General features: G+C 37.7%; 1 protein-coding gene across 11 annotated transcripts in view; it reads right to left on the bottom strand.

The window, feature by feature from the left end:
• Epb41l2 (erythrocyte membrane protein band 4.1 like 2) overlaps positions 1-19,038 on the bottom strand; it is a 229,656-nt gene that overhangs the window by 69,613 nt on the left and 141,005 nt on the right. For 6 of the 11 annotated variants that reach the window (XM_017795336.2, XM_029558164.1, XM_029558165.1 and 3 more), the window contains exons 4-7: positions 15,093-15,197; positions 8,932-8,985; positions 6,071-6,113; positions 1,891-1,966 (exon numbers count right to left, since the gene is read on the bottom strand). In XM_017795336.2, coding sequence (XP_017650825.1) covers positions 1,891-1,966; positions 6,071-6,113; positions 8,932-8,985; positions 15,093-15,197 — 278 coding nt within the window. The remainder of the gene's footprint in view (positions 1-1,890; positions 1,967-6,070; positions 6,114-8,931; positions 8,986-15,092; positions 15,198-19,038) is intronic. The other 5 variants (XM_017795339.2, XM_017795341.1, XM_008822132.3 and 2 more) reach the window with 1 other exon arrangement.

Genomic DNA, 19,038 nt, shown 5'->3' with positions numbered 1-19,038 from the left:
AAGGCTCTTCCAGACAGTAACCCAACATACTACTGGAAAAATGAACAGCAGACCCCAATTCTATCCAAAGGAATACTGACAATGGATTGCAGTAGATGAGGAACAGCTGACCCTCCTGGAACAGGGACCTCTGGCTGACTAGATTTACCAGAAGGGCAGACAGGGGGGAATGGATGAGGGTGCTGACAACACAGTGGACAGTGACAGAGATGGCAGAGTATGGAGCCTCTAGTGGGAGAGGAAGGCTGTCTATCTGACAAGTTTGTATTCATGCTCAGATGCCGAGGAGCTCAGAAGGTGGGCGACTGTGACCAGTGACAGTCATGTATATAGAGATTAGAAATGCATGTGAAAACGTCTCAATGTCAATTGCATTGGAATGAATTCTTCTGTGTGAATAATCTTTTAAAAACACTTAAGAGTCATCGTTTACACTAACTCAACAAAGCTAAGAAATCCTATCACCCAATCTACTGAAGCTATGTCAGAAACTTGTTGATCCTTCCCTTGGTTAACTTTTGAAGACCCTGTCACACAGGATAAGCAAATGCACTCTTCTTCTAAATTGAATCCTCTATTTGCAACTTAGGCATTTGTTCTTATGGCCTACATAATCTCAAGAGATATGAAAATCAAACAGCTACTATTGACTACATAATTCTCCTTTTTCTCTCAATTGCAAGGGTAAGAGGGCAGAGATAGAAGACAAATTACCAGTTCGCTTGACTTTTAAAACAAATTTTACAAGGGCTAAGGAGATAACTCAGCAAATTGACTGTCATGTAAACATGACAACCTGAGTTTGATCCCTAGCACCTATGTAAAAGCCAGGAATGATGTGCGTATAAGCCTAGTGCTGGGGAGGCAGAGACAGGAGGATCCCTGGGGCTTGCTGACCAGCCAGTCTAGCACACAACTTTAAGTTTCAGGTTCAGTGACAGACCCTGCCTCCAAAACTAAGGATGGGGCTAGAGAGATGGCTCAGTGGATAAGAGCATGTACTGCTCTTGCAGACACCTGCTTCCCAACACCCATGTCAGGTGGCTCACAACCACCTGTAACTCCAGCTCCAAGGAATTCAACACCCTCTTCAGGCTTCTGCAGGCACCACACTCACATACACATACCAATACCCATGCACACAATTAAAACCAAAATAAATCTTTAAAAAAAAAAAAACCCAGCAAGGTGGATGCCAAAGGAACAGTATCTGTGATCTGCAGCCTCCACGTGCATGTACACACACACACACACAAATGTATTTATCTGATAAATGGGTAAATATAAAGATATGATATCTGTATGAGATTAATACATAGGCACACATAGGTTATACTAGTTAAAAAACCACTTGTAGCATTAAAATCTGAAATACTGAAGGTAAAGTAAGTGCCTTTAACAGTATGACATAGCAAACAAAGCTGCCAGCAACATTATTTTCTTTAAGTATTTTATTACTTGAAAATAAAAGGAGTACCAAAGAAAAGTGAATAAAATTTTTGAAACTGTCAATAACTTCAAGCTATTTGCAAGAAGACCCATTTCCAAGGAAGCATCAAAAAAAATTTTTTTTTAAATTACTTTGGCCCAGTGGATAAGGGTACTTGCCACCCAACAATGCATGCCTGGTAACCTGAGTTCAATTCCTGGAAACCACATAAAGGTGGAAGGAGAGAAATGAACTCCACAAACTTGTGCTCTTAGCTGCACATTTGCATGCGTGTGTGCGCACACTCACATATGCACACACATACACCCACCCACACACACAAATAATTTTTTTAAAACCTGCTTGATTTTCAGTCCTGAAATTACCACCATGTTCACAGGGCACAGAAATAAATGATAGTTACAAACAAAGATGCATTTTAAAACGTAAATACAAATTACCTAGTGATATCTTCAGTCAGTTGAGAAGGATCAGGAGGATAAAATTTCACATTAAAAGTGAACAGCCAGGGAAGGTCTGTAATTATGAAACATCACAGTTACTTATCAAAACAACAGAATGACTTTATTTTGATACAACACAGACTTATTCCATTATAAATCAGTTTGTACTTAATTTATAGAAAGTTACTGTTATACAATAAAAATGAAATTAAAAAATAGAAATGAATATCATAAATAAGCCACCATTTGAGAAAAATATGTTGACTTTTTATAAATATAATTATATCCATAAATATTTTATATGGCAGTTTATTAAGTAAATTGAATATAATCTCCAATCAACAGCTATGAGATAAATGTATTTTACCCATAGGAGCTCTAGCTACTATATACTCTCCACTCCTTTTAAAATATATATATACATGTGAGATTTCTACTTTGTTGGTAAAAGGGAAAAATGATTGAGGGATCATCACAGTAGCTCTTAAGATGAATGGCTACCTGAAGCTAATGTTCCAAGAGATTCTAAAGAGAAAGTATGAAAAGACTGAAATACTTTAAGACAAAATGATTTCCCAGGTTTTAGAGTTGGCCTATTGTATCATGTTATGTCAAACACCCACCCACTGTATACACACATTTCCCCAGGTGACTGCCAATCATAGTCAAGCAGAGTCAGCAAAGAATTATCATTTCCCAATGGCCCCTTGCTTACTTATTTTCTAGGTATTAACACTAGTATGTATCTGTCTGGGTAGGACTATATATCCATTTTTACTAGAACCTTTGTATTTTAAGATATATTTCTAAAACTCAAAAATGTTCAACTTTTTTCAGTTCACAAAATTATATATGTATATGTGTGATATGTGTGTACACATATGACAGAAGATATATGAAATATGCATACATTGTGGAATGGCTAATTTGAGTTAATTAACAAATGAATTCATTCACATATTTTTGTGGTAAAAACACTCAAAATCTATTAGCAATTTCACATTTCATTTTTAATCAATTATGTTGGCCCCAATTTTACCTGGCTACATAAAAACACAGTCCAGCCACTTACAGATTATATATTAATCACAGGCAAGTATTAGATACACAGCCTTAAAAATATACTATTGAGAAAATAATTTTAAGGCAACTTTTAAGTGGAAACCATTAGGTTTGTCTGTTATAACTCAAAAGATCTATTCTTGCTATTAGCTATAAAAATCTAATAGGAGAAATTCCTTCATCTATCCTATACATGCAAAAATGGGCCATTCCAACAGTAAAACTTCATTTACCTAACTACTGTCATGAAGGAGACAGTACAGGCTACCATTTAAAGAAAAGTCAGGTAAGAATTGTTCCTGCTATACCTTATGACAAATCACAAGGGCAAAAGTCCTAAAATAACTCTAAAAAAAAAACTTTAAAATTAATCAAAACATAAGAAGAACGTGATTCATAATTCAGTCTTGCTTTCTGAAAGTTTTTCAAACATTTGTATTTGGAAAGTTTCCTCTAAACTTTCTTTTTAAGCTTTCTTCTAGAAGGCAATTTCCAGCAGGAAATATCTATGACTCTGAAATGATTGGCACACACACAATTAAGAGCCAAAACCAAACCACAGGCAACAACTTCATGGACCATCAATCATATTTCAGAGGTTGCCCTGTTCATTCTGTTCAGGTCACCCAGCAAATCTGGTTTCAGAGAAAGTATAAGAACTGTATCTTTCTGAACTCATGCTCTATACAGATCATGCAAAAATGGCAAAAGGAAGAAAGGAAGAAGTCCTTACAGCTCTCTAGGGTAGTTTCTTCCATAATGTCAGCGTAATACATCTGTGTCTACTTACTACCTCCTTACTTTCCCATCATGAAACAAACATAAATGGATGAAACATCAAATAATAAATGGAAAAGAGGAAAAAAAAAAAAGAAACAAATGTTGGAATGTCAAGAATAGTTCAAAAAGGGAGTGGCCAATCATGCCAGCTTGTATAACACTGTTCCAGCTTTCGTACCTGAAGTTTCATGTAACAGGACATGCCTCAGACAAATCAGGAAGATTGGCCAATAAAAAGCTATTCTTAAAAGGAAAAAAAGATGAGTCTAAAGGAAGAGCATATGATAACAGTAACTTGTATGCCCAAGTAAAAGAAACAAGAAAGCCAGACATGTTATACATCCCTGTAATGCCACAACTCAGGAGGCAGAAGGATTGTAAATTCAAGGCCAGCACAGACTATAGTGAAATCTTGTCTTAAATAAATAAACAAACAAATATAAAGAAGGGAAAAATCAAAGTAAGACTAGGATCTATTATTGAGGAAAGAAAAAAAAATGAAACAGAAGAGGAGACACTACAATGGAAGGCAGAAGGTAAATAGAAGGGACTGGGAAAGTATAGATATCTTCCAGAATTTTGACATTAGAATAATAATTAGAGAAATGTGAAAATGTTATCAATAGTGCAGGGCATTTTGATGGCTAGTTCTCAGGGAAATGGGCAGCTGCTGGGCCCAGTCTTAAAAGGACTCTGAGGAGGGGGCTGGAGAGATGGTCAGCAGTTAAGAACACTGGTTGTTCTTGCAGAAGACCCAGGTTCGAATCCCAGCACCCACATGGCAGCTAACAACTGTGCGTAACTCCAGTCCCAGGGGATCCGACAGCCTTTTCTGACTTCCTTGGGCACTGCATGACACAGGTGCACTTACCTACATGCAGGCAATAAACGCATACACATAAAATAAAAATAATAAAAAATTTTTTTAAAAAGGGCTCTGAGGAACTGACTGTTCAGTTTTTGTTTCCAAATCTAAGCACTCCAGCTGCTCATGGCTCCCTGCCTGCTTCAGTTATTCACAAATTCTGAAACAAGTATTCAAATCCCCTAAATGGTTTGGATAACAGTTCTTGAGATTGCTATCGCACACAAGGAAACGTGCACATCTACGAAGGTAGCTGAGGATGGTTAAGTGGAATGCAGAAAGTCATCTGAGGATTCTATAGTAAGAACAAATAGTAAAAGGAGAAGAAAGGAACAAGCAGGTTAACTAGTCTGGTTAACTACAAACTCAGACTCAAAGACCTCGTATAGTGACCTTGAACTTTGGAAGAAACAAAGTGCAGAGAAGACAGGCACCTCAAAGAACTGGAAAGACTTCTGCTCAGCTTATATTCCTGGAGTGTTCACTCTAGTGTGTAAAAACAGTGTGCCTATATGCCACTGGGGCTTAGGAGATGCTTAACAATTAAAACTTTACACTTTTAAATTAAAGAGGATAGCACTAAAGTAAATCTTCTCACATAAAAAGTGAAATTTGAGGTCTCTGTAACCCCAGCTTTGGGTATGGGGGAAAACCAAACAGATCCCTAAGTTCAATGGTTAGGCAGTCTAACCAAATTCATGAGTTCCAGGTTCAATGAGAAACCCTGCCTCAAAAATTATGGTAGAGAACAATCGAGGAAAAGACAAAAGCTGACCTCTGGCCTCCACACACAAGTGCATGAGAACACACATAGAAGTTTGTGTAACACACACACATACACACGCACACACACACAATGTGAAATTTACAAAAAAAGCATCCATTCTTTAAAGAAAAAAGATATTTCATTGCAGTAGATTTCACAAGAGACTATGTATGGTATAGTCACAATTCTTTTTTTAGCTGGGGGGTGGGGGGTGGTTTTTCCTTTTTTTTTTTTTTTGAGATAGGTCCACATTGGCCTGGAGTTCATGATCTCCCTACTAACTATTCAGATTATAGGCACATGGCACCACATCCAACTAAACAGTGCCAATTTTACAAGTATATTATTAGTATCACTGATTTCAGACATGGTGTACATGCAAAAAAGAATAGGCTATATCACTATAGATTTTAATAAAGATGGAAGGCCAGTTAAGAGCACTGGTTGCTCTTGCAGAGGACCTTGGTTCAGTTCCCAGCACCTACATGGCAGCTAACAAGTGTCCATAACTCCAGTTCCAGGGAATCCCAAACCCTCTTCTGGCCTCCATGGGCACTGCACACATGGGAGCACTCAACATACATGCAGGCAAAACATACATAAAACAAAAATAAATAAATTAAAAAAATTATTTAAAAACTTGCCTTTTAGAAAAAAATGGAAATAGTATAGATTAACTTAAATATGGTTATTTAAATACTCACTTCGCAGCTGTCTCTTTATTTCTTTTGCAGGATCTAGCCAGTTCTACAAAGGGGAAGGGAAAAGAAAGTTAGCAGTAACAACTATCCCCCATAACAAAATGGAATAGTTTACAGTTCACAACCTATACTTAATAAAGTCCACTTCACAGTAACTTTTACTCATTAGCATTCCACTGGGCCAAACGACTTGTGTGTACGTGTGTGTGTGTGTGTGTGTGTGTGTGTGTGTGTGTGTGTGTGCGCGTGTAACAAAATACATATATTTGTTTTTGTTTTCTTTTTTGTCTTTTTGAGACAAGGTCTCCCTGTAGCCCCAGCTCTCCTGGAACTCACTTTATAGACCAGGCTGGCCTCAAATTCACAATGTGCTGCCTGCCTCTGCCTCTGCCTCTGCCTCTGCCTCCCAAGTGCTGGGATTAAAGGCATGTGCCACCACGCCTGGCCATTTTAAGGTAAATTCCAGGTATCTCATTCACTTGGATGTGAAATGAAACATTTATCCAATGATGAGATATAATAGATATTTAATCTCGTTTACATAAAATTGCCCACAAAGCCCCTGCAGACACTGAAATAACAAGTTGTTCATGTTGGTTCTTACTCAAAGATAAAATGTAGCTGGAAATTGCTAGCTGAACGTGTACATGCCCTGACCACACATAACCATTTTATCTTCTAAGGCCAATTTCTCTTTCTCCTCTAAGTCTCCTGCTCTTGCCACTGTACCACGCTAAGGAGAGAAAATGTCAGATTAGAGACAATATTTTCCTTTCTGGATAAATAACATGTGTCCTTCTTATCTGGCATTAGAAAACACAATTATAAGGAACATCCTTACATTTGCCCTCATTTCTACCTTTGAGAAAGCTAATCAAAAAAACATGCTAAGAAACCACTATCATAATAAAGCAAAAAACATCAACTATGAACCCACCAGGTTTGAACCACCTAAGGGTATTAAATCTTTCAAACTGTAAAGCAAATGATTCCAACCAAACTTTTTAAAAATTTTGTTTATATTTTCCCACCCTAAGCCATTAAAGCTCATTCACCTTACTAACACAGACCAAGTATATTTTTTGAGATACAATACATTGATTCAAACAATTGACTTTTTTAGTACATAAGTCTGGCTTGCTTTAACAAGTATCCCAAATAATGTACTATAGCACCTGTGTTTAAACAAAATAAAAGGAACAAAGTATTTATTATTACATAGGAAATAATAACCTTTATTAATATATTGAAAAGATGCAACAGAACAAGACACACTATTAAAACATATTAACAACAGCATCCTTTGAAAGGAGAGTTGCACAGACCCCTCCCTGCCTTTAGATTTTACAACACCATTCACAGCCTGGACTCTAGGCAGCAAGGATCCAAGGTGTTGGTAATTCTGTTCTAACACTGGTCATATTCAGAGCTCTCAGTAAAGAGCCACAAGAGCATGGTTCAGTTTCATATTCCTGGTGTCCCAGCTGCATGGCACATTGATGTGAGAGGTCCAGGAGACCCTTTAATGGTAGCTCCAGTGTCATGATGTTAGGGAGCAGCTCTATTTCTCCTCTGAGAAAAGAGCTTGGCATTCAGCTTCCTTGCCCTGCAGCTGCTCGTCTACACAACAGCTGGCTCACAAATGGGCAACTATGATAAGTGCACAAGTAGGAGCAAAGCACATCATTTAACGTCCAGCCCAGGCAGGAGTGAGACTGGGGAAGAGATGAATGAGAAGGGTCAAAAATGTGGCACTTGCATCCAATGAAATAACAATTGCACCAAGAAAAACTGAATCAGAGACAACCAGTGCAAATGTGAATGACAACAAAAAGGAAAGCCTCAGAGCATTGACAGAGGAAGAAAAGAATACAGGAGGCACTGCTGGTCTCACAAACTTCCCAAATCTCCAGTTTCCTTAAGGATAAGCTCACACAGATGCCTGCTACAGAGAAGCAAGGATGGTGGAAGCAACATCATCTTTTGTAATGCCAAAGAGTAACCCTGTGGTCCAGCCATCACATACTTTCCATCCTCACTGAAGCACTAAGAAATCTCTTCAAATTACCTGACAGCTTCTACAGATCCTAGTGAGAGCAGGGAGAGCTCTACAGACCTAGTAATTCATGAGTGAGAAGTTTGCAAGCCAAATGCAGACTGCCATCCCACAACATTGACTGCCAGGACATACTAAAGACTGATGCGGCTTCTTATTTCAGATCTGTTCTAGTTTGCTTTTCTATTGCTGTGATAAAACAGTTTCACACCAAAAGCAGCTTGAGGGAGGAAAGGGTTTGTCCAGGTCATAATCCATCATCGAGGTAAGTCAGGACAGGAACTGAAGCAGAAACCACGGAGCAATACAGGTTTGCTTTCTGGCTTTCTCACTGGCTCATGCTATGCTAGCTTTCCTATACAGCCCAGACTTACCTACCTAAGGATGGTGCTGCTCAAAGTGGGCCAGGCCCTCCCATCATAAGGCAATCTCTCACAAACATGGCCATGGGCCAATGTGATTTGGGAAATTCCTCAATTGAGGTTCCCTCTTCTTGGGTAATTCTATATTGTATTAAGTTGACAATAAAAACTAACTAGAACAAGATCCTTACCCAGAGACTACAGAAGCTCTTGTTGACATGGTAGGACCAAGCAGCAGCAGAACTCCTTCCATCTGCCTATTTGGTTTTCCCTTTCCTAACCAGACTTAGTTCCACCCTGCAAGCTCCATTCTTAAAGAGGTAGGAGGTCTTCTCCACTCCCTGAGGCTGCAACTTTACACAGGATGGGACAAGCTATATAATTAATATTCTCCAGGGCAGTTGGCACTATTAGGGAACTTAACATCAAGCATTAAAAATCAATACCTGTTGAATGTTATCTGTCCATATCCAGTTCCTTCCGGTCCATGATGTAGTCATCTTAAATGATTACACATTATATTATTTTATTAGATTTGTTTTTATTTGAAATTATCTTGAGTACTTATAGTTGACATATAACTTCATTGCTTAGCATCATAGTTCTTGAGTAAAAATTAAAAATGTTTTAATTTAACTTCATGAAGAAATGTAGGCTTATTATCTGGATTATCCATTACAAATAAACAGACATAAAATTACTTTTGTTGCTTTGTTTCTTAAGATACAATCTCACTATATAGTCTAGGCTGGTCTTGGAACTCCCAGATCTCCTGCTCACCTCCCCAAGTACTGGGATTACATATGTGCACCCCCATGCCTGGTGACAAATAAATAAATAAATAAATAAATAGATAGATAGATAGATAGATAGATATCAACCTCTCAGGTTTGACAGTTGAGGATGACACGATAAAGGAGACACATCAAAAACATGGAAAATGGCATTGGCGAATAAAAGAGTAATAAGATAAAAAGGAGCAAGTGTACACATGTACACATATGCATGCACAAACACCATCCACTCAGTTAATATTAAGGATGTATCATTACCATGCTTAAATACCAACTACTATAACCAGGAACACAGACTTTGGGCTTAAAAATATATGGAGTCAGGGCTGGGGAGATGGCTCAGTGGTTAAGAGCACTGACTGCTCTTGCAGAGGACCTGGGTTCAATTCCCAGCACCCACATGGCGGCTACAAACCATCCTTAACTCCAGTTCTAGGGGAATCCAAAGCCCTCTTCTGACCTCTGCGGCATTGCACGACACGGGTGCACTCACATACATGCAAGCAATACACTCATACACATAAAATAATAAAATAAAATGTTTTAAAAAATGTATATATGGAGTCAAATTCTCAGTTCCCACCAATTCCATGGCTTGGGTACATTTCTTGCTTCTTTTAAGCCTCAATTTCCTCAACTGCAAAATGGAAATCACATCATCTATCTGATTAAAAAAAAAAGAAAAGACTGCAGGCATGGTGGTGCAAGCTTTTAATCTCAGCAAACAAAAAAAATCTGCCTTCTCCCAATAGTGTTGAAACAGATCCCCTTTAATGGAGACTTCTGACCACATTAGGTCTAAGAAAAGTCTACCCTAATGCTGGTGTCAAGAGAGAAGTTACAGACTTTCCACATCAGTGAAACATTCACTGCACATCTGGAAGAATGAGAGATTATAAAGTTTAAATGAACTGAATAAAGAATTTTATTTAAAGTTAGTTTATATGTGCAAACAGCTTAATATGAGCTTTTAGTTCTGCTTCGGGGAGGAGGGTATGGTCAGACAACTGTTTTAATTAATCTTCATAAAGTAAGCTTGGATATCAACTACACTTCTAAACAAGCACCTCTTTCAATATGGCTTACAGCAAAATGACATTATAATGCCTGGGCCAAACGCCAAATTCTATTAACAAATATTCAAGACATTTTTCCCTTTAAAGAGAGTCTAATACCCTTAATGATGATTCCATTTAGGCATGAAGACAAGATTTATATAGACTTAGAATTCTGTATAAATTAATAACATGATGCTTGAATCTATATATTAACATTTTCCAGAACAAAAGTTTACATAAGACTTTCAACAGATACCAAAAAGTTGGAACACCAGAAATGTCACACTTTCATATTCAAGATGAACTGAAAGGCTTCCAACTCAAGGTCTTGAACATTGAGAGACACAGTACTAACACCAAAAGTTTAAATTTTCCCTTGAAGGCAAATTATTGTATGGCATAACAAAGAACCGGGCCCAGCTCAGGCCTCCTGCCATAAGGAATGGGGAATGGACTTCCACATACATGACGGCCCAGCGCAGTCCATCATGGCAATGACAACCTGCTGAGAGATGATCTGCCCGGAGACAGACTGCCTATCATAGGACAGTGTGGGAAACCATGATTGGCTAGCCAACCCCTTATAGCCCCAAACGCTTCCTGGAATAAATGAGTCTGCAGCAGCTCGCCCTCTGCTTGCTTTCACCTGACTCCCGGTGTCTGTGTCGTGACTCCACGCCTCTCACTCCCATATCGGCAGGGACCCTGTGTCCCCCTCCGGCTGGCTCCAGGGGAGGACAGTAACAAATTATTATACAAAATACTCATAGATCTTGCCTGAGTTTTACTTTACAAAAGGCTGAAATAAATACCTGAAACTTTCTTGAATATTCAGCACAAGAAAGAAGCAGGCTGGAAGTCTAGTTTACTGGTAAAGCATATGCTTGGCATACATGAGGTTCTGAGTTTAATCCTCAACATCAAAACAGAAAAATGACAAAGAAAGACACATCTCTGTATCCTACTATGGAAACCACTAAGACTTCAAAGTACGTAGGACTAGTTAGACTAAGTTAGTATAGCACTAATAATTTTCTGCAAGAGAAAAAACACAGACCATACCAATCTATATTGGAAAAATGAAGTTTTTTCACCTAAATATATTGAGAACTGGATTTTGCTTATGTAAATAGGAAGGAATTTTAAAAGCTATATAATACAAAAGTTGTGGGGCTACATTAATTATATATACATATATATGTATGTATGTATATATATATAATTTAACACATTGTCACTATATTTGAGCATTCATTTCCTGAAAAGTAGAGGTCTCACAAAAGACACTCTTTTCTTCATGCTCCCAAAGTTTTCTTGAGATAAAATAAAACTGAGTTGGGGCTGGAGAGATGGTTCAGCAGTTAAAATCACTAGCTGATCTTGCAGAGAACCCAGGTTCAGATCCCAGCACCCACATGGCAGCTAACAACCATCTATAACTACTCTAGTTCCAGGGGATCCAATGCCCTCTTTTGACCTCCATGGGTATTGCATGACATGGGTGCACTTACATAAATGTAGGCAATACACTCATTCACAAAGATTAAAAACAAACAAAAATATAAAAAATAAAACTGAGTCAGGCACAGTGGTGCACACCTTCAGTCCCAACACAGAGGAGACAGAGGCAGGTCTTTTTTTCAAGGCCAGCCTGGTCTACATAGCCAGTTCCAGGGCAGCCAGGACTCTATCTCAAAAAATATAAACTAAAATTAAATAAAATAAAACTAAAATAGAAAGTGGTCACTAATATAGGGCAAGCATTTTCTCCTGACACTTCCTAAGAAAAACTAACCACAAAGTTAAATAAGGAATTCTAAACTCCTTATTCAACACTGGATCTTTTTATCAATGAGTTATAATAAGCCCACCCCAGCCCATCCTTGCATGTTTTTAGAGGGGACAAGCACTCTACCAATAAGCTATATTCCCAGCCTTTTCCCTATGCTATTCTCTGCCTTAATAACCTTAGCCTCCTAGACACTAGCCAACCCCTTCCATGACCAAACTTAGGGTGTTGTCATCACACAATTCATCATCTCATTAGACTTCATCATCTCATCTTCAGAGGCAATCAGAGTAATGAGGAGAAAGGTCAACAGAAAAATAAGGTTTGTGTTAAATGTACTGATGACAGAGGCAGCTGTTAACTCCTGTCCCTTGAGTTGGGGAGAGGAAGGATGGAAAAAAGTAGGCTCCCCCAGTAGGATCCAGTAGGATACGCAGGCAGCTCTTAAGGAAAGGTAGGCATTTAGGTACAAAGAGAAAGACACAGCCCATGCAAGGACTAATATGTATGAGCAGATAGTTACACCAGCAAGGCTCGTTTTGGAAGTGAAATCTGGTATGTACTGAATATTGATTGTGTGTCAAACATTACAGAGAAACAAAGCTTAAGTAGACTTAGATTATGTAGGAGCCTTATATGTCACTCTAAGGTCCTGATTTGTAGCCATTAAATGTTTCTAAGTAGGTGAGTACCTAGATCAGATAAGATCACAGAGACCTTTTGAGTGTCCATAGAAGATAAAGAGAAGGAAGGAATCTAGAACCATTCTTCAGGGCACAGATAACATTTAGGAGAAAAGAAGAAACACTTTGTTATTAGACTAATAGGGTTCAGTAGACAATTAAGTCTATGAGTCTCAGGTTCATGTACAAAATACGGACTAGACACATGTATTGGGAATCCAAATTTTAAAAACAGTGACTCCTACTATCTAAATACCACAATTTTTCTTATACAAAAAGAATGTTCCAGAAATACTCAATTTCTTAATGGTGTTTATCTTGTTTGTGCCAACAAAGCATGGTATTTATAACATACTGAACTGTCTTCATATTTTGCAAAGATTAAATGTTCCTATGAACCTACCAATATGAAATCTCAAAAAAAGAGATGGTTACCAAGTTCCCAGCATGTTCTCTTTTGGAGCTTTGAGGACCAACAGATGAGGACATGATTGAAAACACTACCAAGACCAACCTGTAATTTACTGTCTTTAAAAGGCACCTTTTATTTAGTCAAATGTGTTACTGCTTCTAAGGAGAGTGTTCTAAACAGAGTTCTAATAAAAATATATCCTATTCAGAAGGCAAGCATGCAATTTGTCTTTAGTCTAAGCATAGAATTAAACCACAAATTATATATCAGGAATAAAACTGAGCAAGTTAAGAAAATTGAATTTGCATATAATTATCACCCTTAAAACTCTGTACTTCATTAGTGGGTGATATAAACACAATGATGCTGTGCAGGAAAATAACAAAATGCACATTACGCTCCTCTAATGACTGCTGTGTTCTATTGACTATAATATTAACAGTAACCTCTTTCAGATGAGTGAATGTTCTATGCATCCTGAGGCAGAATGGTTCCCAATGAGTCTATCCAGAGCTACACTCTAAGAGACTTTTAGGGCTTCCTCTGTAGGGGGCAACTCTGGACCAAACCTGCATTTTTCACTCCCCTACTCAGTATCTTCTCACTCGTACCAACTCTAGAGACTCAGAAAGTGAAGAGGAAAAGCCCTTTTTCTAACATTAAGAAGGCTACAGGTTAACCCTGGTCAGATCACAAAGGGTTAATATTTCCAGCCTTAGTTTTTTCTTATGAAATTGAGAACCCCTGAAGTTCTGTGGAATTAACACCATCATTAGGCCACAGACCACCCTGATGTTCTTGTTTAATGTCTTGGGAAACTCTTAGGGCAGACATGGTCTCAACATACTCCCCAAGGTTAGTCACTGTCCAGTCAGAGGGTCAGTTACTGTGGTCAAATATACCACCCAAGGAGAGCTGGCCCAACCACCTTTTTTGCACCCAACAGCCCAACAGCAGAGCCAGAAGTACCTTTCCCTCACTCAGCCAGTAAGGTCTACTAAGCAAGAACACATGAGTACACTTACTCATGACATTCCCTCCAATGCACCTACTTCTTTGTTGTTTAGGCTTGTTTAATATCTACTGTACAGATGACTACACACTTGTATGTTGCAAAAAATGAACTGACAGGGCTAGCCTCTGTATTTAGCACCAAAACCAGGAATAGAACATGATTGAAATAATACTGCCTTTTTTTATAGACAGGGTCTCTCTGTAGCCCCAGATGGCCTGGAACCTGCTATGTAGACCAGGTTGACCTCTGCCTGCCTCTGGTCCAGGTAGAATAAACAATTAGCCCGGTCTTGTAAACCAGAGATGGACTCTAGAATTCCCCAGGACATCAAGGAAGAGAAACCCTTCTCGCCATCAACACCCAAAGCTGATATTCTCACTAAACTATTCCTTGGCTTATATACTTCGTGCATTCTGTCTCTAGAGTGTTGATGCGCTATCACACCTGGCTGAAATAATACTACCTTAAAGGTGGTCTTCATGTCAGAGAATCAATTTTCCCACTATTGAAAAACTTTTAATGCATTTTAAAAGCATTTTCCCCTTACAAATTCATTATATAAACTGACTCCACTAGGAATTCAAGAGTTAAAGCTTTAACATAATCTTAAAATCAGTTTTTTAAATCTCAGTTAACATAGGAAAAGACAGTCCACTCTATCTGCACATGATGTAAGGAAAGAACACAAAATACCAAGAAGTTATAAGTGGATCTCTCACATGAATAATTTTTAAATATTTACCAAAGTCTTATATTAACCACAAGTTATTGTAAAGTTAAACTGTATTCTAAAATTAAACTGGTTAAGAAAAAATACAGTTATTTTCTAAAAAGACATTAAGTTGAAATCACTTACTTTCTGCTCAGGATTTTCTTGAAACAGAAGTCCAAAGTAGTCCTTCTCCAAAAGATTGAGGTGTTCACATACTTTGTCAAATAACACTTGTCCCTTAGCACATTTCTGTAGAAAAAGAAAGCAAATCTTTACTTTGCAATAGAAGGTCAAAAAGGTGATGAGGGAGAGAAGGGGCAAAGGGCACATGTGATATGAAAGAGAAAAGAGGCTGCTAGGAGAGGCACAAGAGGAGAAGAAGAATGAGGAATTCTTGTTTGACAAATTCCAAGATGAAAATAAAAATTTTTTTAAAATATTATTAAGCTGGGCATGGTGGCACACACCTTTAGTCCCAGCACTAGGGAGGCAGGGGCAGGTGGATCTTCGTGAGTTTGAAGCCAGCCTGGGCTACATAGCGAGTTCCAGGTCAGCTATGGCTACAAGGAGACCCTATCTCAAAAAGATAAAAGAAAAAAATTATTTAAAAAGCTCCACTGATTTACTATAATATAAAATGTTTTCCTAATACTTTAGCAATGCAAAGCACAATTCAAGAATGAAGTCATAATAAAATGCATTCTGCTTTATTGGTGTTCTCCATAACTACCAGCAAGAATTAACAAGCAAAAGACTGGCTATTTATTGACTCATTTGAACAACAGTAAAACATATGTTCAATTACCTTACCTAGACAACATACATATTCTAAAAAGAATATGCCCAGGAAGACTGCTTAACCCTATCTATTATTTAATGTAACCTCACAATTTATCTTATCAGCACTTAGGTTTGTTTTTCATTGTTGTTCCAAAATGTTTGTGGAATAAGTTTTTCCAATATAAATTATGCTTTATTTATACTTTTCTAAAGACTATGGTATTCATTCTTTAGGGTACCTCAGTAGAGATATAAAGGCCTCAAGCAGCCATAGAAAAAAACTATCATTTAATCATTGACAAAAAAATGAGTTCACAACACCCCTGGAATATCCCAACTATGAATTCAGGTCAGACACACGCCTGCCCCTAAAGGCACTGACAGAAACCACAACTAGATAGACAGTGAAACTACCACTGCAGGGCCAAAAAAAGTAGAAGGGCCCGTGAATGCTCTACTATCAAAATATACACCTGTTAGTTCATCTAGTACATAGAAATTACATTCCCCACACAGACAAATCTTGGGGAGGAGAATCTGGTACTTCTATTAAACCTTTTATAATAACATTTCTAAAAATAATTATTACGTCAATAGTAAAGGAAAGAAGAAAGCCACATATATTATATTACCAAAATAAGCAATGTGATATATATATATAATATGTATATATACATACATACACATATCATCATGAATTCACAATCAGGATTTAATATTTAAGATAGACTTGTGCTTGTATATCTACATATTTAAAGTACATACAAATGCTGAGTTCTAAATACATTACTACTATTAACAAGCTATGTGACCAAAGGCAAAACAATTAACTACTTCTGTCACTAGTTTGTATAGCTGTGAAATGGGGTAACAGCAACTACCACAAGGTATGTGGCAAATACTAAACAAATTAAAATGCGTAACAACAACTGGATATGGTGCCTGAAGTTAGTAACATTTCAAAGGGATATTTAAGACAATGTCTACCAATATATTCTTCAAAGAGAAAACACACACACACACACACACACACACACACACACACGAAAAAAAAAACTGTTCATAAAACCTGCCAAGAACATTTTGAAAAAGGAATTTTTCTTTCTATATTAAATCCCAACAAGCTTAGCAATCTATTTTCCCCATATGCTTCTTGCTAACTCAACTTATATCACAGTAATAGAGAACTCAGGGGAAAAGGGGAAGTGCAGTAGGTGGAGGGTTGGTCCACTTTTCTGGGTTATCAATCAGATCTTTTGTGTATCTGTGTTTGGGGGGGGTGGGTCTGGTCTCTGCATGTTGCTGTATGTGTGCATGTATGTGCCAGTGGTCAATTCTGGGTGTCTTCCTCATCACTGTCCACCTTATTTTTTGAGATAGGGTCTCTGAATGAATCTGAGACTCACTGATTCAGCTAGACTGCAAGTGCTAGGAAGCCCCAAGCTCCTCTTGTCTCTGCCTCCCCAGGGCAGGGATTACAGGCATGCTGCTGCACAGAGTTTTTCATATAGATGTTAGGTCTTCAAACAGTAGTCCTCATGCTTACGGAACAAGCACTTTACTGACTGAGCCATTCTCCAGGCCCTATCTTTTCATTTTGTTTAAGGTTGCATAATACAGTAGAGAATGCAAAGGATAGAGATGAAGAAAGATGGCTTAGATGTGTTTTAAAAATATTTTTCTCGGGCTGGAAAGATGGCTCAGAGGTTAAGAACACTGACTGTTCTTGCAGAAGACCTGGGTTTGCATCCCGGCACCCACATGGCAGCTAACAACTGTCTGTAATTCCAGTTTCGGGGGATCGGACAGCCTCTTCTGTCCTCCGTGAGCATTGCACAGCATGGGTGCACTTACCCACATGCAGGCAATACACGCATACACATAAATTTTTTAAAAATTAAAAAAAATTTTAAATATTTTTCTCAAGAACTGGAAGACTAGCTTATGGGAAGTTCCTCTTAAAAAGTAAAAGTAACTGGGTTCGAACCCCAGCATCCACATGGCAGCTAACAACTGTCCGCAACTCCAGTTACAGGAAATCCGATAGCCTCTTCTGTCCTCCAAGGGCATTACACAACATGGGTTCACTTACCTCCATGCAGGCAATACATGCATACACATAAAATAAAAAAATTAAAATAAAATATAAATAAAATAAAATAAAATTTTAAAAAAGTAAAAGTAATCAACAGTAGACTCAGTTAAAGAAAAGTAGACTGGAATCTGAGACATTGAGCAAAGTCCCCTGTGTCTGTGCTGTTATTCGTGGCATTCATTACTGAAGCCAAAATATGACATTTCTGGAGGCCTCTCAACTTAGAAGAATTTGTGCAACTGCTTATCCAGCAGATTGCAGAGGACGCCACACACCACGGACATTTTATAAAGCACCATCACTGTCTCCTTGTAGGTCCCTCCACACTGCCGTTATTGTGTGCCAAGAAGCCAATGATGGGAAGTACACAATGCAATCCATACATTACAGTTCAGAGTTATGCATTTTACACTAGTTCTAAATTACATTACGCAAGTATAAAAGGCCAAGAGACAAAGGGATGCACAGAAAAAACACAAGTGATATATTGTTGTGATGGGTGCAGGAAAGCAACCAAAGTCATACGCAAGACATAAAGGAGATGTAGCTCATCTAAGGGCATGATTTATCAGATTAATTTTTTCCTGCCAATCTGAGTAAACTGTCAGCACTGGAATGTCAGATTGGCCTTCAAAAAAAAAAAAAAAAAAAAAAAGCAGGGCCAATGATTTTTTTTGTGTGCATTCAAAACATAGTACTACAAGCAGGTGAGTCATTTACAACAATTTTTTTTTTAGTAATGTGTTCCTGATCATTAATAAAAATTAAGTTCAAAAATGTTTTCTCAAGTACTGAAAGTAGTTAGGCATATGTGTATTATATATAAAGCAAATATACACATGCAGATATATAAATATATATAAAACGAAGCATTGATCTAACACATGTACATATATATATACACACATAAGCATTTTAGAAGTATTTGAAAGCCCTTTTCAAGCTTAATGCTCAGTAATTAGAAATATTTCATATATATACATATAAATACATATATGCACATAGCTCTAACTTATGTAAACAAGTAGGTTTCTTAAAATTCACTTTAAAAAGTAAGGAAATTTTCTGAAGAGTTCACTAAGGATCTCTCTATTTCTTTCCCATTCCACGGGATTTGAAAGGTTATGGTAGAATATTTTGGAGATTAGTGTCATTCAGTACTATCCAAAATAGTTTTAGGTACTACTAGAAATGAAAATTAAAAGGCTATGGCTA

The sequence above is a fragment of the Nannospalax galili genome, unplaced genomic scaffold (genome assembly GCF_000622305.1).
Source record: "Nannospalax galili isolate Female #2095 unplaced genomic scaffold, S.galili_v1.0 scaffold186, whole genome shotgun sequence".
NCBI classification, from domain to species: Eukaryota; Metazoa; Chordata; class Mammalia; order Rodentia; family Spalacidae; genus Nannospalax; species Nannospalax galili.
Note: the sequence above shows the minus strand (reverse complement) of the source record. Positions and strands in the feature narration are given on the sequence as shown.